At 34.2% G+C, this 19,994-nt stretch overlaps 3 protein-coding genes across 8 annotated transcripts; 1 reads left to right on the forward strand and 2 right to left on the reverse strand.

Moving 5' to 3' along the window:
* The first annotated feature begins 1,203 nt into the window (after positions 1-1,203).
* LOC18613224 (PRA1 family protein E-like) lies at positions 1,204-3,593 on the forward strand. Of its 2 annotated transcripts, XR_001926206.2 has the most exons (3): positions 1,205-1,926; positions 2,169-2,329; positions 3,328-3,593. XR_001926206.2 is itself a non-coding variant. In XM_088807364.1 (2 exons), the coding sequence occupies exon 1, from the start codon at positions 1,346-1,348 to the stop codon at positions 1,889-1,891; it is 546 nt and encodes a 181-aa protein (XP_088663490.1). In that variant the 5' UTR covers positions 1,204-1,345; the 3' UTR covers positions 1,892-1,926; positions 3,328-3,593. The 2 variants fall into 2 exon arrangements, 1 of the variants encoding a protein (XP_088663490.1); XM_088807364.1 differs by lacking the exon at positions 2,169-2,329 and having other exon boundaries at positions 1,204-1,926.
* LOC18613225 (E3 ubiquitin protein ligase DRIP2) lies at positions 2,805-9,637 on the reverse strand. 2 transcript variants are annotated; one of them, XM_007050345.3, is made up of 7 exons: positions 9,033-9,634; positions 8,139-8,238; positions 6,950-7,283; positions 6,343-6,785; positions 6,193-6,243; positions 4,364-4,436; positions 2,805-3,445 (listed from the first exon to the last, which is right to left on the reverse strand). In XM_007050345.3, the coding sequence occupies exons 1-7, from the start codon at positions 9,145-9,147 to the stop codon at positions 3,272-3,274; spliced, it is 1,290 nt and encodes a 429-aa protein (XP_007050407.3). In that variant the 5' UTR covers positions 9,148-9,634; the 3' UTR covers positions 2,805-3,271. The 2 variants fall into 2 exon arrangements, with proteins under 2 accessions (XP_007050407.3, XP_088663485.1); XM_088807359.1 differs by lacking the exon at positions 2,805-3,445 and adding an exon at positions 3,592-4,191 and having other exon boundaries at positions 9,033-9,637.
* Positions 9,638-12,844: 3,207 nt separating this feature from the next.
* On the reverse strand, positions 12,845-18,947 carry LOC18613226 (magnesium transporter MRS2-2-like). Of its 4 annotated transcripts, none has more exons than XM_088809033.1 (11): positions 18,807-18,947; positions 17,782-17,811; positions 17,478-17,631; positions 17,238-17,359; positions 15,718-15,792; positions 14,245-14,469; positions 14,125-14,169; positions 13,997-14,041; positions 13,725-13,754; positions 13,459-13,578; positions 12,845-13,295 (listed from the first exon to the last, which is right to left on the reverse strand). In XM_088809033.1, the coding sequence occupies exons 1-11, from the start codon at positions 18,921-18,923 to the stop codon at positions 13,209-13,211; spliced, it is 1,050 nt and encodes a 349-aa protein (XP_088665159.1). In that variant the 5' UTR covers positions 18,924-18,947; the 3' UTR covers positions 12,845-13,208. The 4 variants fall into 4 exon arrangements, with proteins under 4 accessions (XP_088665159.1, XP_017977582.2, XP_007050410.3 ...); XM_018122093.2 differs by lacking the exon at positions 18,807-18,947 and adding an exon at positions 17,918-18,405; XM_007050348.3 differs by lacking the exon at positions 18,807-18,947 and adding an exon at positions 17,897-18,390.
* Between the last annotated feature and the right edge of the window lie 1,047 nt (positions 18,948-19,994).

The following is a 19,994-nucleotide window of genomic DNA, read 5'->3' on the forward strand; positions in this document are numbered from 1 at the left end:
TATATAATAGTCGATTTTTTTTAAGCATTAATAGTGCAAAAAGTTCTAAAAATATAAAACATTTAGTTTTTTAATTTTATTAATAATATATACAAAGTTATAAGAGAATATAAAAATAATTAATTTACATTCATATAATTTTATGCTTCTTCTTTATTATAATTTTTTAAACTTTGTAGTGCTGGTTTGGGCTTTAGGCCCAAGAATTATGACCAATAATTGCCAGACGGATTCCTGTTATAATTGAGTGGTCAAGTTGCTGGCAACGGGCCTCAAAATTTAGGATGTTAAGATTTTGACGATGATGGGTACTGACTGCCATATTATTGAAAGGCAAGGCTGACAAGATGAGAACCCTCTTTTTATTTATTTAATTAGTAGTGCTTCTCTTAATTATTTTTGTGTCCATGATTAGTCATCATCTACTCGTCTTCCTAAAATTGATCCAACTTTCTAGCCAATAAATAGAAAACCAATGACATAATTTTAAAAAAATAATTATTTAAAAATTTTAAATAAATTTTTATTTTTTTATTACGAGTAATTAAATTTTTATACGTTTATTATGAGTTAATTAAATTTTTAAAACTAATGATTAATTAATTATTACTATTACTTATCATTTTATATCACTTAATATGTCGACGTGTCATAATAAATGATAATAAGATATACTAATATAAATTATAATATGATAATTTGATATTTTTCATTCTTTATATCAATATCATATTAGTACTATGAACACATAAAATAATATTTTGATCAATGACAATTTATCAATAGTTAATCATAAAATTTATTTTATTCAAAATAAAAGTACATAAACTTAATTGAATCGTAATATGAAAATAAAATTTTATTTAAATTTTTTAAAATAGTTCAAAAAAATTTTCAAATAGTACACCAAAATTAATCTAACTTAAAAAAAATAACTCAAATTTCATTTTTAAATAAAACATTGAATTGATAAGATCTTATTTAATCTATAAAGGTTATGACATCTAACTATATAATAGCGAACCTATTTAAAAATAAAAAATATATATAGTAGGTCATGGTCTCATAATATAATTTCTAAATACCATGATGCCCTTTTGAACTTATTTAACACACAAACAAGATACTAGCAGCACTTGATTGAAGATTCAACGTAAAACGCGGCGTTTCGGAGATCCCTTAGAGTCGAAAATATAAAAAAAAACCTGCATATGCAAAACCTCAAAGCAGTCTCTCTTTCGCTTTACTTGCTTTCCATTCCGACGAAGCTCGAAATCAGCTAAGTTTCTCTTCACGAGGCCTATCTCCCTCTCTTTCTCTCTCATCAGAGTCTTTATCACCGACAATGACCTCGCAATCCCCGCCCACAACCGCGTTCTTCACACGCGCTACCCAATCCACCTTCACGCGCCGCCCATGGCGCGAGTGTCTCTCCCTCTCATCCTTCGCCCGCCCCATCTCCTTCGGCGGCGCCACCGCCCGCATGAAGCGGAACCTCACTTACTTCCGCGTGAACTACGCCATGATTGTCCTGGTAATCCTCTTCCTCAGCCTCCTATGGCACCCAATCTCCATGATCGTCTTCTTGGTCGTCTTCGTCGCCTGGTTCTTCCTCTACTTCTTCCGCGACGATCCCTTGGTCATTCTCAACCGTACAATCGACGACCGCCTCGTTTTGGTGGTCCTCGCCGTAATTACGATCGTAGCCCTGGTTCTGACCGACGTTTGGCTGAACGTGGTGGTTTCCGTTTTGATTGGGGCTTTTATCGTGGGACTCCACGCAGCGTTTAGGGGAACGGAGGATTTGTATTCGGGTGAATCGGACGGTGGCGAGGGTGGGCTGTTCTCGGTTGTGGGCAGCCCCACGCGAGCTGGGTACTCCCGCGTTTAAATCCAAATGCCGTCCGAGTTATTACTAATTTGATGGTGAATCGATTCTTTGCCTACACTAGTAGTAACATATAAATATTTATATTTATATTTTTTTGTTTTTAATTTTAATTTTATTCAAAGCGTTTGTAAATTTTGTAATGTGAATTAGTTGATCAGATACTATAGTGTATGAAAGGAATAGTTTCCAAGTGTTAATCCAAATTCTAGTTAGTTTGATTGATACTTGTTATTATGTTTTTGCCTTGGTTAAAATTAACGTTGTTTCCTGGGTTTAGGATTGTGCTTGAGCTCGTGTCGTTGTCTTAATAAAGTTTGGATTTGTCGGTGTATACGTGGAGAAGAATGATAACTGGAGAGTTGATTGAAGCCAATACTTGAAGGGGGTGGAGATTGTAATTTGAACAACACCCAGAGTCATAGACATGTGATGGATGAGGTAAAAGCTGAATGAAACATGAGTAGCTAGCTTTTTCTGTTAGTATAGGTGTTGTATTGTATGTGAGGGAAGGGAAGTGCATCGGAATTGAAATAAACCGTAAAACAAGAATGATCCCTGTCAATGGGCAGTGCCATGATTAGTTCCAGCTGCCCATCCACATGGGTGGATGGCCTTTCCCCTTCGTCCTTCCCATTTGGTGTTTCTTTTTCTTGCTTTATATCATATAGGTCAAAAGAGCCCGAAAGTTGCTATTCTTCTTCTTGTTAATTTGGGACTGGAATGTGAAATGTCATGCCCTACAGATGTATGCATGGTTTTGATTCCAATACCATTGAGCTCTGCATCTGCACGCATGGTGCCTTTTGAGTTCTTAGTCCCAGTCCAAAGAATCGTGGAATGTCTCACTAACATGTATTAGTCTTTGAGACCGAGGAGGGCACAATCTAATCAAAAACATTCTCCAAGTAGGAAATTTGACATGATAATAACACTTGCATTAACAAAGCCTACTGCTGAGGCAGTTGGTCATTGAGAGCAAAGGGTAAGGGTTCTATTCGGGGTCGAAACATGAGAAAATTTTACATCAAACTAACTGCAAACAATGAAAAAAAAAATCTACCATTTGCGAATGTATATTGATAATACAATCTGAGACTTGCAAGTTCAATGACATGCAGCTATTAACCACGTCAGTCACAATGGCATAGCATGAACTCCGACACCATGCCAATGCTGTCAGGATAGCTAATCCCAGTACTTAGCTGCATACACCGCTCTATTTGTAGGTAGAGAATGAAAGAAACTATTGTAGAAGAACCAACTCAGTGAATGGATGCTTTTATAAAAATACATGCCGGATCAAAATACCAATGAGATTCAAAGAAGGATACATATTTATAGATTATTGCTGTGGTGGGCAAAGAATGAAAGAAAGCATCATTATTGATCTGGGATTTTTCGAGCATACCCTAACACCATGACAAAATCTTTTGCAGAGGAACCAACAGATGCAGGTACTCGCTGTGATGTTGATGCTGTTTGTAGCCACAAATCGACTAAATTATACAAGTGCAACGTGGGAACCACGGGTTGTCCCATACATTTGATCGCAACCTGCCCAAAAGAAAAGTGACAAGGATAGTCACCAAAATGTAAATTAAAGACAATATACCTTGTTTACTACCAACAATCACCAAAGGATGTGAATAGTGATACACTGCCTATTCTATCGTCAGAAGTTTAAACTACTATTTCAGCTCAATATGCTTACCAAAATTTACCTGCCTATTTTTTAATCCTTAATTGATTTCAGAAAATTTGTTCAGAATTAACACAATGTAGCTAAATCAGTTGAATTTATCAAAGAGGATAGTAATTAAGCAGGCTCTAGAAAGACATGGATTCCAACAAGATGGTTATTTACTTCATTTCCACTAGTTCTTTTTCACTTATTTCAAAGCAGATTTTGAGAGCATTTTAGAGTTTGCTGCAATTTATTTGTCACAGATTGGGATGAAAGCATACAAGTGCCTTCCCTTCCCATTTGGTTGGAAACATGAGGCACTCATACTTCTGTACTTTAAATTATTTATAGTTTGTGAGAAAAAGAAACTTATCCCCAATCAATTGGTAAGATGATTCCGTGCCAACAACATGTAACAAAGTAATTCTAGTAGTTAAATGAAGATAGACTTCTGGTGCTGACATAAACTGTAGATCATTTCCTGGCACGTCAAGATTTGAAAATATAGTTCTGCAAATTTTTCAGGTAATAAGAGGAGTCTGGACTGGGCGAACATGCATCACTATCCCATACGCCATGCTTCCAACAAAGTGGAGAATAAAGCTTGAGATCTTATCTAACCAGATTTCAAAAAACCCATGCATAAGATAAAGCATCTCCATAACATTTTAGAAATGAGCTTGATTGGAAAAATAGACATCGAAAACCCATAAAGAAAGTTAAATTCTTTCTGGCCAAATTTCTTCACTGCCTACCATTAGAGAACATTCAGGGAGAGGTTAACTCACCTCAGCTTCATCAGTGAGATCCAGTTTCTTCATAAGGTATTTTTGGATAAAAGAAACAGGTATATTTCCATCCCTGTAACAGAATGAAAGAAGTATGATAACTATTTCCTAATATGAAACCAATTTTAAATAATACTCTAATATGAATAATTCCAGATTTCATAAGTCAGAGATAAGTTCAACTTTAAGGTCTTTGTAGCAACACTATGAACAAAACATCTAAACCAAATTGGTTATGGAACCATATCTTAAGTGAATACTGACAAAGAACTATCATTTAATTTAGAACTCTTGGTGAAAACATGGTCCTTAATTCATATGGCTGATCCAAAATCTAAACTTGCCATGCAGTAGATGGTAGACAAAAAAAGCACAGCAACAGGCAGGAGTAAGCACCTTCAGCAGAAATAAATTGATACAAGTAATTTAGCTAGTGATAACAGACTAAACAGCTTAAAGAAAAATATTGTCAAAATTAACATGGCTTATTTGGCAAAAGTCACAAAATTGAAATTGTGTGGCTCTTAAGCATGATCATAGATATTGTGCTCAACTTGCAGTCTGATTAAGATTGCCTAAGGATTCCAATATGGAATCTAATGGTAAATTGGTCAATAATAAGTCTTGATAGTATAAGAACTTATCTGCAAATAGAAATCATGATTATAGTGCCCTTTTTCACTTGCATGATTTGCTTGACGTTAATTTCACAAATTACATACCTGATACCTTAAGCTAAAATCTAAGCAACAATATCAAAAAATGCATTTCCAAATGATTTAAAAATTAAAGTAGAAACTGAGAGTAAATGCCCATAATGTCATAAAATGATTCACTAAGTCGACGTAACACCTTTTTCCACAGAGCGAATTTAAAAAGGATAAAAAGTATCACAATTAAATCAGTGGATAGAAGCTGGATTAACAATAGGAAATGACTAAAGAGACCTTTTTCATACAAAACAATTTAAACTGAATTAATTCTAATCCAAACATTACATGCCTTACCACACTTTAAAAACATTTCGCCTATATCCTAAGCTCACCACATCTTTATTTAACCATCCACATGCTGGCCAAATGATTTCTTGAACATATTGATGAACATAAACACCACTGAAGATGGCTAACCAAAAGGCTGTCTAAACAGGTAACAATTGATATTTGATAATGGTTGTTGGTTACCAGTGCTTTATTTTTAGTTATACTCTAGGTTTGTCTAATAGAATCAATCACCATAAATATTTGGCAGTACTCCCTATATCAAGCCCATTAGTTAAATCCACGCTGTAAGCAAGGCACAGACAGTTGTAAGTAATCCTGTGGGCATTTCCATATATAATTGGTGGAAGTAAGTTAAGCCCATGATCTACTTGGTTGCCCATGCATCACTCGAAAATTCAGCAGCTGCTGCAGCCCCTGCTTCCTCAGACAAAGCTCTGGGTGCAGGAGTTACTCAGAGGACTGCCATGATATTCGTATCTTTCCCTTGACCCATCTCCATCTGCTCTCACAGTCCATTACACATTTCCTTTAATAACTCAAAGTTACCTATTACCTTACAAACTCTAGCATATAATATCTATTGGATTCCTTCAACAGTCGCTAAAAAAAAACAACCCACATCCTGTTCTTCTTTCTGTATGTCAAACCAAATGCTAGGAAGTTTATGGTACAGAAAAACAGGATGGACGACAGGTCAGAATCAGAGTGCTAACATGAACTTGATGCTACAGATAAGATTTACAACCTTCAGCTATAAAGGAAGAAGAATATATATAGCAAGCTATTGTAAGACTAATGCAAGAAGAATTGCCAAAAGGAACTTACTTTATCCTTAAGTAATTTGCAGGAATTTGAGGGAGGGGCGCCTCTCCTTCCCTGAAAGCATTGACATTTGAATTAGTTTATGATCAAGATCAAATAATCTTAAGATACACTGTTTTCAATCCATTAAAGAAGGCTGAAATCAATTCTTACTGGTCCTCAGAGGCCACTAATGAGAACCAAACAGGACCGACTCTTCTGTCATGCTCTGTACCAGCAGCATCTAGCACAGCTTGTGGAGAAATGCCAGAATCCCCAAATCCAGAAGCCCTTTTTCGACGGATCCTGCGTAACTTTTTAGGATTTACAGCTTCTGAAGTGGCAGGACCAGCACTATTCTTTTCATCCTCAATCTTTGTTTTGCATTTGTCTTCCCTATGTTTGCTTTTGCACATTTGAGCTTCACTGCTGGCAACACGACTAGGTTCTAACTTAGAATCAGAGCCTTGTGAATTAGACTTGAAAGTCTTGGTCCTATTTGCAACCTCCACCAAACAATTCAAAGGTTTCCAGAGATCCAATTTTCCGTCCCATGATTCTCCACCATTCTCTGCTTCTTTATTCATATGTTGGCTAGGTTCAGCAGAAGAAGTACACTGTGTTCAATTTGAAAGAATGACAGAAGTTATCAGACTAAGCTAAAACATTAATTCCTTTCAAGTAAATAGATATTCGAGAAAACGAAAACTATTAAACAATATTGGACCCTGTAAGAAGAAAAGTCATCACAAACCTAAAAAATATGTTTGCTTCCTTATACCTGTCTTTTATTCTGAGTGAATTTATTTAGTGTTTCAGGTGAGCTTGCACTCTCCTGGTGATCCTCCATAGAGTCTTCCTCTCTTTTTACAGGCTTCTCTATTGAAAAACTGGAACCTCGTAAAGCACCAGACTTTCTGGCAACAGCTTTTGTTCTCCTTCCGGTCATGGTAGTTTGTGTGGATACTTTGGGGGCATTAACCACCAACGAAGAGAGTGATCTCTCCTTTCTTCTAGTTGGCACTGTAACTGGGGGCACAATTTCAGGTGCCTTCACTTTTCTTCTTTTAAGAGGGAAGATTTTGGCCCTCACATCTTGCAAATTATGGTCTGGCCTGATTATCAAAAGCACAGATGTGTTTTAATATACATTAATTTTTCCAAAGTTTTAATTAACCAACATGATGCATATGTGTGGATGCTCAACCCAGAAAGATACAAAAGAATTATTCAGGAAAGCCAAAAGCAGAGTGCAACAACATGAACCCAGCCAGTATAAGGTCATATTTTTCCAATTCAACATATTTGACCTTGATTTTGGCACCAAGAGACGCACAATGGCAACAAAGTAATGAGTTCTTTCATTTGCATAACACTGCCAGATTCTGCCTAGATATTTGACCTGAAATTAACCAAGTTACAAACACTAACCAAATCACTAGGAAAAAGGGAAAACAAGGAACCTCAGAAGAGGGAAGAAAGTTTAAGTAATATTAGCTGCTTCTGAAGACATCTGTGCTTTCTATCTTCTTCCAAAAACTTGGTAATAATTAACTCCAATAAGATGAATTATAATCCTCCAAATTTCTACTAGTTCCACTTCAAAAACTTTTGTATGCCTTTAAATCTAAAATCTGTACCATCAATCAAAAGATGGATGGCATGTAGAAGCCACTGTCAAACCTCAAAAGGATGGAACGACTCCCTAATTTATAAAGATTAACAACCCTAAGGCATTGCCTTTAGAACCATCAATGAATCAGTAAACCACTAAACTTTGCCAGTAACCACTTGAAACAAGTACATATCCTTCGGAGCATTTGACAAGATTAAAACTAGAAGTAATTACTTTACATGTTAACAAAATTTGATTCATGAAGGCAGCCACTAACATCAGGTAGAGGTATGACTTATGACTATATAAGAGATAGAGAGAAAGTGGTATAGGAGAATAATATGTAAGAGAATACCTTAATTTCTCCAGAGGGACACAACCCAAATCAGTGTTGCATATCGGACAGCATTCTAGTTCTTCCTCTTGTATCTTATCATATATGCACTTTCTGCAAACTACATAAAATTCAAAAGACAAATTAATCATAATTTTCTATTTATTGACTCAACAGACTTGCAAGGCACTGAAATAACGATCACGCAAATTAATTGTAGAAAAGATTTTAATGGAAACAAGCTGAGAAGAAAAGGAATTCAAACTCTTTTGTAACTAGGAAAAGAGATTGGTTCCAATCCATTTCGAAAACTGGAACATCATCTTAAAGTTTGAATCTTGTCATGGAGTAGCAAAAAAATAAATAAGGAAAGCTCCAATCTTGGAAAAGACCCCGAATTGGAAGTAAAGTATATTGTAGTAAGAAGTCTTAGCTCAATGTGGAAAATAATTAACGTATTCATAATCTAATAAAACAGAATTCATACATTGAAAATCTGCGTCCTAATATTCAAACTATATTGCCAAAAGTAAACATCAACAAAAGCAATGTAACCGTTCACCTCTCGTTTTATTAAACTAATCCATACGCATTAATCTTATATCAATCTCGTTATCCTACCAAAATGCCTTAGCATCAACTAGTAAGAAACAGTGGAAAACGGGAAAAAAAACAGCAATACTATAATCTTATTAAGGCAAATATTAGGTGAGCAAGTCAACAGAGAGGGAAAGAAGCGAAACCAAGAAAAACCCAGATAAGAAAACGGGAAAGCCAAGAGCAACCCAGATCAGAAGAGGAGCAGTACGCAAAGAAAAACCAAAAATTTTAAACAATTTTGCAAGTAATGAGCTAAAAAAGGAACGAAATTTGAAAGGAAACAGAAAAAGGAGAGAGAAATCTCAGGAGACTCACACGTGTGAAGACATTCAGATATGGTGGTGGCATCTCTTAGAAGCTTATTGCAAAGAGGACAAGTCATGCATGCCGCAATCGCTTCTCTCTTCACTTTAACCACCTGATTCGCCATCTCTCTTTCTTTTATTTCTTTTTTTTGTTTCTTGTTTAGCTTCGCCCTCTCTCTCTCAATCTCAACCCCTTCGCACGTATCCTCTCACTGCATGTCAATGACAAGAAGAAAGCGAAGGAATTTTACGTGCACATCTTCATAAAAACCTGCATTAAACCCATGACAGAAATACTAGAAAGAAGAAGGATTACAAACAGAGAGGTCGATAGGAGACGGGACTGAAAGCTAAGAGATATAGGTGCATAAGAGAGAGAGCGAGAGCGAGATGGGAATGTGTTGATCTGAAAGGAAGGAGAAAAGGGGTTGAGATTAAGGAGAAGGGGAGATTATGGGATAAGACAATGGTGATTTGACGTGGATTTCTCGGGCAGGTAAGAAGAAAGGGGAAGGGGTGTTGAGAAAAGGGTCGATGATCTGAATCTAAACAAAACAATGGAAAGAGAAAAGACGCTGTCGTCGAAAGGAGCATGAACCAAGAGGTTCCTTTGTTTTTATGTATTTTTTCCCCCTTTATTCCTATTTTATTCATATTTCTAATACTAATAATTAAAAAACAAAAATACTACTCCTAAAATTTTTAAATATTTAAGACAAGTTCAACGGTGAAGGGCTCCAATTAGGACTTGGAATTTTGGGCGGTGGTGAGTGGTGACTCTCCCTCACCAATATGGGACAAGGGGCCACGAGGCAAGGACTATTACGAGGGCTGCGCCCTAGACAAAGGGGTGTACCCCTCTCATCTCTATCTGGCCATATACGACGCCGCTTCAGTGAGCATCAAGCCTTTTAATGCTCCCTCCATGATACACATTTCCACGTGTTTTTCAAGCAAGATTTTATCACTACTACAGTAGTAGCACTTGTCTAATTAGAATTCAAATAAATATGAGATAGAAAACATCTTGAGAGTTTTGGAAAATAAAGATTTCAAAATATAATGCACGAATTCATGTCGAAAAAGGAAGGGTTAGAAAGAAAATAATAATCAGACACACGTCTCTAAAAATTAATTTTATTATTTAATTATTAAATAAATAAATAAATTATTACGTTAATCATCGTTTCATATGTATTATATTTCTATAGGTGTTTTTATTAATTTACAACTTATATAATACAAATATCAATGTAATAAGTATTTTTTAATGGGTTGTTTGTCAAAATTGTTTTAAGCTATAAACATTATAAATTGTTTGGAATTTATATTTGTTAGCCTTGATATAATATTTTAAAATCCGTCATTGAAATAGTAAAATTTAAAGCAAACAAGTGAATATATTGTGCGACGAAGAAGATCCAACTAAAAAGCATTATATAAATTTATCATAATTAAGAATTAAATAGTATCACCATTATAATTTACTTATTATCCTCAAACTTAAAAGATTTATATGTTTTATTTAACATTTGTATGATTTTGATGTTGTTGATAAGTGGTGTTGAGTTTAAAGGCTATATTGTGGCATGGTGTTTATGTATATGCTAAAAATGGATACTCATAAAAGATTTATCATTCTTTATTGAAAAAAAAAATATTCAAATAATTTTCATAAGTTTGTTTGAGTTCAAGATATCCAATCATTGTATTTTCTAAAAGGATCTTAAAGTTATATTATTAATACTAATATTATGTATATAAATATTTTCAAGAAGAATATTCTTTTAGAATCCAATAAGAAAGAAAATCAATTATTAATGTTACATGGTTTGATGTGATAGTAACAATTATTTATCCATAACCCCAATAAAAAATATAGTAATTGAAAGGATTGTAATATGTTGATGAAGTTTCTTATAATTCATAGGTAAATAAAATTTTTAATTAATTTAAGGAACAAAAATAAAAGTTATATTAAAAGGAAATTTCAAATAAAAATATATAAAGATTTGACTTATATTCTTCTTTAAGATGTTTTACATGTTGTATCTAAATACATAAAAAAATTGCCACTTAATTGGTTATCAAAATTATTTACCAATAAACCCTAAAACTATAAAAAAAAATGTGAATCTCTTCAAAATTACTTTTACTCCATATTTTTTACTTTTTATCTTAAATAACAATTATTTTTATAAAACAAAACATTAAAATTCGGCATTACATGAAATTCTCAAGGAAGTACGTTTCATGTCTCTATTTAACCACGGTAACATTAAAGATTCTTTTTCCTTTTTGTCGCATTATTTTTTATTTTTTTGTTGCGTTGACTATTTAGTTATTGTTGCCCTGCATAGCTAATTACAAGTTAAATTTACTATTGAAAATGATGCTTTCCACTGTATACTCACATGACATTTTACGAGAAACAAATGACCCAGGTCCGGTGAGATCGAAACAAAGCGTTGTCGGCAATAGAAGCCGGGATCTGGCTTCTTCAGGCCGGGTTGAATTTGATCTGGAAAGGCCAGAGTCGGCCTCTTCCCTCCGGATCTGGCCTCCACAAAGGCTTTTGGTCGTTGAATGACCACTTTCCATTGCTGGTGCTTCCAAGCCGGCGGCTGGGGACGAAAACAAAGAAGGAAAGGAGAAGATAAAAAAAGGAAGATTTTTTTCTTTTTTTGATATTTTCTTAAATTATGTGGTTTTTCTTGTACAAATATAATTTTAAAGTTTAAAATACATTTAAAATTATAAATATATATTTTTGTACAAGTATAGAAAATGGTTTAAAATGTTTAAAATTTTAATGGGATTCGTTTTTTAAGTATTTATGTCACTAATTTATCTAGTTGGAATTTTTTTAAAAAGAATGTTTTTTACATTAGTAAGAATTAATGGAATATATTAGAATTCTTAACGGAACATTTATTTTTCATCCACATGTAAAAAAAATTGGGATAGATGGTGATAAAATTGCACTAAAAAGATAAATAGAGTGGTAAATTTGAAATTCCAAATATAATAGAATGGTAAAAATGGGCATTGGGACGTGCAGTATTGAATGAGAATTTGGTTGTGGAGGTTTGGATTTAGATGATGGAAAAAAATGAGAACGAAAATTCATATCTAAAAAGTTGTAAGAAAAGTGAAAGGTGGTACCAGCCTATCTTGGGCTGTTGTGATGGGAAACTTAACATGCACGACAGATTGGTACGAGGCAAAGCTATATGGGAAATGGCAAAAAAAGGGGGGAAAAGAAAAGGCCGTAGTGTTATTCCGTTCACACTAATAACAAGGATAAGGCAGCAGAGGTTGAAGTCCCATAAATCTATCTAGAAATTTGTTGGAGTCAAAAAGGCCTACACCAACTTTGCTTGGTGCCTGTGGCCTTTAGTTTCACATAATACCGTGTGGAGCCCAACGAATTTAGTCCCTTGCAATGCACATATGACATATTCAATCCTTGGAGTAATTCTAATGGAAATGGGAGATACAAGGATAAATCATAAATGCACTTCCCCAACTTCTACTTACTCTTTTTAATAACCCTACCATGCTATTATTTGATCATCAGAATTATTTGTCATCAAAGGCGTGGAAACATGAGATTTCTTTCACAATAATAATAATAATAGCAGTAATTGATGGGTGGCGTGACCCTCCCCTCCCTCCAAGAATGTGTAACACAACACTAGGCCTGCCAATTTCCTACACAACAGTTTGTGAAGTGGCCTACCAGATAGGCATGCGAAAGGACACTTGATAAGCAACAAAACAAACAAACAAACAAAAAAAAAACAAAGAAAGAGAACCCTATTTGCATCGAGTATCAACAACATTTGGAATAACTTATATATGGGTAGAGTTGTCACCTACTTCGCCACCTACTTTCGTAGATAATATATGCCAACATAATGATAATTGATATTACTTTTTCTGCCAAATAGTGACAAATTACAATAGGAGGACCCCTCATGGACCATTTTGTCCACAACGCATGATAAATTGATAATAATATAGCATGCAGTTGTTCACCTGAATCATAACCAGGTTGAACCCACATGGTAATTGGTAAGGAATCCCCTTTCGGGTTTAATTCTGATGCTCCATTCTCCATAAGGCCGCCAGAGCCATCTAAAGCTGTATCCTGAGTACCCCCAAACTGATTCTATGCCGCACCTCAAGACCCAACAAGACCCTTGTGCCTCGCGTACGAAATTATTGACGTGAAAGTCGAAGCGCAGAGAATTCCGGCGAACATGACCACCTGAATTCAAAACCATCTTTTCATGACTAAAATTCTCAACACATTTATGCAAAAGTCAATGCCTTAGAAGAAAAAGAGAACAAAAAATCCCATAGGTCAAATTTTCTTGGCAAATGTAGTAGCTTTCTTCTGGCATATACTGAGGTGATCACACGAGACATACCCATTTAAACATGTATCCATGGCCCTCTTTCCATGTATACGGAATATTCATTCCAAATATTGCAGCAACCAAAGAATATATAGACAAACAAACAGTCCCAGAACTAAGGAGGAGCTCCAGCTGCCACATACAGTGAAAACCCATTAATATGATGCATGCAGATGAAATGCTCTATCCTCAAACCAAAATTAGAAAAAACAAGGAGAGTGACAGGCCAGTAAACATGACCAGAGAAAAGGTTTTGGAGGCTAATTGTGTAGAAGCACCTGAATTAGCTGATTTCGATGATTGTCAAGCTGCAAACAAGAAATGCACTTAGATTATTCAAGCTCAAATACTAGGTCCTGATACTTGAAAGGTGTTAAATTGCCTTGGAGAATTTTGATGACTGAATAAAATTTCCAAGTTCCACTCTGAGAGCAAAATTGTTAAGCAAATGGGACATTCAGATACATCCCTGAACCATCAAAACATCCTCCAGCAATTTTTCCACCTCTGTTTATCTTTGTTTTCAGTACAAAATTCATTATCTGATAACCTGGATATTGATATAATCCTCCGTGTCATCGATATACTCACGCAGCTGGTGAGAAAAAAGAATAATTATGTAACAATAATCAATTGTAAAATAAAAGCAGAAATTGATGTGAAAAGTAAGGAACATACTGTGGTCAATTTGTTCAGTGTGCTTTCAATTTGCATAAAGTAAGCCTGCAGAATCCAGCAATAAACTTAATCTTTTGGATTATAGAATAAAAACCCATTATAATTAATCACACTAATAACCTCAAGCAACATTTCAAGCTCCTCAACATCATTGTCCTCTTGAACTGTCACTGCACTTGCCCGACTGGTTCTTGATATCTTTGAGCCTATAGTTGGAGAGGCTAGGTACCAATTAGGAGCACCAGAACCGCTGACAGGTGAAGATGCCCCAGCCAACTTTCTCGACAAATAAAGGTCTGCCATATCATCATCGTCATCTAATAGTTGTTCAAGTTCATCCCTTACCTAAAGTCAGAAGGCTCATAAAGAATAAGTCTGAACTTGAGGGTAGAGATCAGTTAATCTACTGGTTTTTTTCATCATTAACGCCAAATAATTTTGGCAATATATGCCTACAACGTATTAGCAGTGATATAAGTTGTGAAAACTGAACTTAGGAACTCAGGTTGAAATAGTTAACACACCAAGATATAAAAGTATTAACAATCCTAGAGATTTTTCATGACCGGATTCTGCAATACCAATCATATAGTCATGAAAAAAATACGATGCCATTCCATATGCAAGCTACTGCTTTTTCTTTCTTTTGAGCCTTTTCAGTCTATATTAACAGCAAAACCCCCTTCCTGTGATCCTCCCAACGGCTTTTCCATCCCAGGGAGAAATACTTCAAATCATGATCATCCTTAAACCTACAATTGCATCTCCCTTCATCTAGTGAAAATTAGTATTGTTTTTAATTATTTAATGAAAACGTTCTTATTCCAACAATTAATTTTCTTTTTTTTTTTTTTTGCCTTTTATTCTACTATCATGAAGTAGTTCGTTTAAATTACTGTGGATCCTTAGTTATTCTTTCTTTAATTTTATATTTTGAGTACAAGTGGCTCTTTTTAGTATTTCATATCACTGGCAATCTAGATTAACATATGAGGAAATGAGAACAATTAGAAACAATCAAAGTTGGTTGACCTTCCAAGGGAAAGGCCAATAGGAAAATCAGATTACGAAGGATCAACTCATAGAACAGAGCAATATGCCCTGAACACCTCCAATTCAATTCCTCTTCAATTGCTTAACGAGCCAATTTTCTCCAATAAATAAGCATGTATTTTGGTGTTCATTTTTTGAAGGGGAAAAATGATATGAATAGGAAACCACGGGAAAGAACTTATGGCAGCTTTGAACTAAAACAGAGATTCTAGAGAACTAAAGCAGTACTAGTACAAACCAATGTTCAATGTACAGGTTTGCTTACAGTTACTTTATTTTCCTTGAAATCAGCAACACCATGACATAATTTACCAACCCAAAAATACATAACCTAAAAGAGCATTCAAGATTCATGCATGTTATTGCACATATTATATGTATCCAAATTAGTCATGTGGTCGCTGAAAATCTGTATGCAGCTTAATATATTCTGGCATTTGAGCCAAAAGAAAACTGAGAAAGAAATGATTTTATCCACTAAGAGAAGAAGAAATTTCATTTATATGCTGGGGTTCTAAAATCCTACAGATAGTACGATACCTTTTGAACCCGATTTGTCAGCCTTGTCATAGCACTTTTCAGTTTACGCACTCGGTCCAAGTTGCGGCTGCTAATCTGCATGTAATTGAACTCGTCTTACAAGCAAAACGAGAAAACAAAATCACCAAAACTCTGTGCTAGTCATAAATATTAAACATCATAGAGACAAAAGAAATGAAAAATTAAAATATTGATTGTCGTATTTCCCTATTATATATGAACAACTGTTCGAGAACTAAATCTCAGCGAGGACTTCTTCATCATATGCTATAAAGATCTTTCTTCAATATTCTGCTCTCTATGTATCTGGTTATAGAAAAAAAGAAAAAGACAAAAAATCAAATGCATTTTACAGTTCTCTGCATCAATAATATTTCATTACTTACTGATGCCAGCATGGAATTCATCAATAACAAAACCTTCAGAAAGCATGTATTACATGAAGTAATTCATAGCAAGAAGAGAAACGATGCCTCCAACATTAAAAAGTTGAACAACCCTTCAAAGAGCAGCTTGAATTCATGGCTTCTTTATATGCCTGTAGTTGGTATGGATCATAACACTATAAAGGAAGATCATCGTTCGAACTAAAGCCAAATTCTGATGACTAGTTCAATCGTGTATTTAAATCACAAGCACACCTTGCGAAACAGGAACATCAGATATTGTTATAGTTCATTACCTAGAATTTATCCCATTTAATCCTCATAATTTTGATGCAAACTGCTTAAGTACCAGAATAGTAAGTCAGGAGTGTCATTGACTTGTCAACTCAAGTTTGGAAGAAGAAGCAAAAGAGTGCTTACAATGACTAAATAATACAGGCAATAAAATGGCCAGAATTTCAAATTCTGCTGCAGAGCTATTGCAAAAGCATAAGCAGCTAATGAATCCATTGATATTTAAGTTACAAGATGACTTCATTCTACAATTACATAGGAGTATCTTTTTGATGAAATTGAAGTATATTTTAAGATTGCATGTCCTCATAATTTTGATGCAAACTGCTACAGTACTAGAATTGTACGTAACGAGTGTCATTGTCAAGTCAAGTTTGGCAGCAGAAGCAATGGAGCATTTGCAATAACAAAATAATACAGGCAACAAAGTGGCCAGAATGTCAAATTTTGCTGCAGAACTATTGCAATACATAAGTAGCTAATGAATCCATTTATTTAGTTAACCTGACTTCATTCTGCAATTACATAGGAGTTCTTTTGATGGAATTGAAGTACTTTTTACAATTGCCTGTAATTATGGGTTCAGTCATTTCATCACTTTCCCGAAGAACAGCATAAAAGATAATAAAATGTTTACATGTGCTGAGAAGTGAGAAGGCATCAATATATAGCAAAGGATGCAACAATTGTAGAGCCAAAATTTGACTCCTATTTGCATCAAAGCTAACTTCTAGCTTCAATAGAAATGTTTTGAAATAATCATGCCAGAAACAAAACTTATCCACTGAACTAGATGGCTTAAGCAAAAATTAAAAACAAAAAATTGTAAAGGGCAATTACCTTGGAGGTCAGCTCATCTAAAGCTGGATAAGTATCAGTCTCCAGTTCCCTAGTACGTGCATCAAGAAAGCTACAAATTGCTTCTAATGCAACTTCTAGTGCCCGGAATTCGAATGGAAATTCTACATGAAACATACCAAAACCACCAGAATATCAATGGTATTGACATGGACTAATACAATCACTTTAGAATTTTTTTATTTCTAAATTCAAAAGAGTTTCAACCAAAAGTTAGTGTACCATTTTCTTCCCCAATGTCCATATCATTGCGCAGACCAAGGTGTTCTTCTTCTTCTCCTTGGCCTTGGCATGTGAGATTATCTTGAGGCAATCGCCTTTTAAGTTCGGCAACAATGGGGATTACATTATCATCAAATGGATCTCTAAGCAATACCTAGCACAAAAAAAAAAAAAAAAACAGGACTTTTACCAGTCTCACCTCCAAAAACAAAACCCACCTCAATTTCTAATTTCAAACAAATAATACAATACAAATTAGCATATATAAAGTTGATTTTTAAGTGCTCAACTTCTATTAACTAACCTCTTCTGCTGTGATTATTGCTTTGATGTGCTGCAATCAAATCATTAAAAAAAAATCAGCTTCAAAAAAATCTAAACAAAACAATATAAAATAAAAAAGATCAAATCAAAATTACTTCCAAATTGAGAACAATGACTTTTTCTCTGCCTAAAATGGTGGAAGGATAAGACAACATGGGATCAAGAATACGAAGATCTCTGGCATGAATCTGAACGCGGCGCATTACAGCATACTTGTCGACGTCAAGAATCACACCTTGCCCCTTGGCGTCTATTGAAATCCAGCTCGTTGTAACCGCCGTTTTCTTCTTAAGCGAAGCTACTTGCGTCTCCACTGGAACCAAATACACTTCTCGAGCCATTCAAAAAGAAAAACGACAGAGAATTACTCTTGGAACAGAGCAAAGATGAGGGTTGGCCGTAGGGGAAGTTTTATAGAATTTTGAGGAGAGAAAAGGGAGTGTTAGGGTTTAAGAGAGGATGAAGAAAGTGATTGGAGAAGGAGGAAATTAGGGAGGGATTCGCTGCATGGGGCGGCGGTGAAGCCTGACAGAGACAGTGGAAATCTAACAGTGAGGGTGAAGAGTTAAAAAATGGAGGCCAAAAGGTTTTAAACAGATTAGTTTACTTATTTTCACTCGTCACCATTTGGCGCGTGCTCTAACGGTCGTTGCTTTCTTCTCTTCCCTCTCTCCCTTCCGCCATTATTAGTTGTGTAGGAACGCCGTTTAATAATTGAGTTTTGATATTTCAACTGGTTTAAATTCAGTCTAATTTTATATTTCAAAACTTAAATTATTCAGACTGAATTAACAAAGATTGATCACTTCATTATCATCTAAATTAAAATCAATACATTCAAACTTAAAACTAATTACTTGCTTGTACAGATATAAGCAACTAAAAGAAAAACATTGATCATGCATGCCTTACCAGTTACCAACTTCAAACTAAAGCAAGTAGACAACAAGTGTCCGGTTAAGACATAAATCCGACGTGATTCTGAAATTAAACAAAAAAACATACAAACTGATGTAGCCGCGCGTCAACTTGTTTGCGTTGAAAGGAAGTACCAAATGCGTTTCTGCTTTGTCTGCCACCTACCTCCTTACCCTTGGCCTTTACCCCTGGCGCTATAGCCATGCGATTTCGGATAACTCACTCATCGCACACTATGAATTATCCAACTAGTCTCTTGTTCTTGATTTATTTTAGATATAACATTTTTAAAAAATTAAACTATTTAATAATTTAATAAAAATATTATACTCAACCAAATTTTTATTAAATAATTTAATTTTTAAAAATATTATATTTAAAATTATAATTTTTTATTTTTTATTATATTTAATTAAATTTTTATATTTTTATTTTTAAATCAAATAAATTTTTATAATTAATGATTGATTAACTTTTATTAGTCAAAATGTTACTTATTACAGGAATATAGCATTTCATACTAACGTTTCATAATAGATTATGACATAATATAATATATGACCATATGATATTTTTTACTTGTATTACATGAGTATAAAATGATAAAGAATATATTGATTAATGATAATAAATTAACTATTAATCATAAAATCTTATTTGACTTAAAATAAATATATATAAATTTAATTGAATGTAATAAAATAATGAGAACTTATTTTAATTTTTTTTAATAATTTAAAAAAAAATTCAAGTATTATACCTTTATTTTATGCTAGAAGGTGATAAGTTTTTGCATGAAATAAATCACAAACTTGGTTTTAGCTGGAATCAATGTTGACAAGAAAATAGAAAATAGCTTATTAATTATCAAAGTAAATCTACTTATGTGCAATTTACTATCAATGAAAAATGAATGAAGTTCCAACCCAAAAATAGAACATATAAATGGAGTCAGGTTGGACGGGCTTTGAGTAACTTTGGCCCAACCTGGCCTGAAAAACTATTTGAGTTAACTTTCCTACCCAGGCCCATCCCGCCCATTTTTGCTTGGTATCTTTGACCGACTTAAAACTTTCTCACTCGAAGGATCAACAATTCAAAAACAAAAAAGCAAATATCCTTTTGGTAATTGAAAAATAATTTATTGAAAACATATTTTTTCTATGTCAAATATTTTATAAGAAAATTTTATATTTTTTATCATTTAGATAAATTTTCGAAAATATTTTTTGTTGTTTAGATCATTTTATGAAAAATATTTTCCATCATAGTGAA

The sequence above is a fragment of the Theobroma cacao genome, chromosome 1 (genome assembly GCF_053813885.1).
Source record: "Theobroma cacao isolate CCN51 chromosome 1, ASM5381388v1, whole genome shotgun sequence".
In the NCBI taxonomy this organism is placed as follows: domain Eukaryota; kingdom Viridiplantae; phylum Streptophyta; class Magnoliopsida; order Malvales; family Malvaceae; genus Theobroma; species Theobroma cacao.

What these genes read in the sequence shown, in the direction of transcription:
- LOC18613225 (XM_007050345.3), bottom strand. Translation starts at nt 9,147, where the DNA reads ATGGCGAATCAGGTGGTTAAAGTGAAGAGAGAAGCGATTGCGGCATGC. An exon ending in TTAGTGGCCTCTGAGGACCA is followed by an intron (nt 6,244 to 6,342) that starts GTAAGAATTGAT and finishes CAATGCTTTCAG; the next exon opens with GGAAGGAGAGGCGCCCCTCC. An exon ending in GCAAATTACTTAAGGATAAA is followed by an intron (nt 4,437 to 6,192) that starts GTAAGTTCCTTT and finishes ATTCTGTTACAG; the next exon opens with GGATGGAAATATACCTGTTT.
- LOC18613226 (XM_007050348.3), bottom strand. Translation starts at nt 18,142, where the DNA reads ATGGCTCGAGAAGTGTATTTGGTTCCAGTGGAGACGCAAGTAGCTTCG. An exon ending in TAGATGAGCTGACCTCCAAG is followed by an intron (nt 15,793 to 17,237) that starts GTAATTGCCCTT and finishes AATTACATGCAG; the next exon opens with ATTAGCAGCCGCAACTTGGA. An exon ending in ATCGAAATCAGCTAATTCAG is followed by an intron (nt 13,579 to 13,724) that starts GTGCTTCTACAC and finishes TGTATGTGGCAG; the next exon opens with CTGGAGCTCCTCCTTAGTTC.
- LOC18613224 (XM_088807364.1), top strand. Translation starts at nt 1,346, where the DNA reads ATGACCTCGCAATCCCCGCCCACAACCGCGTTCTTCACACGCGCTACC.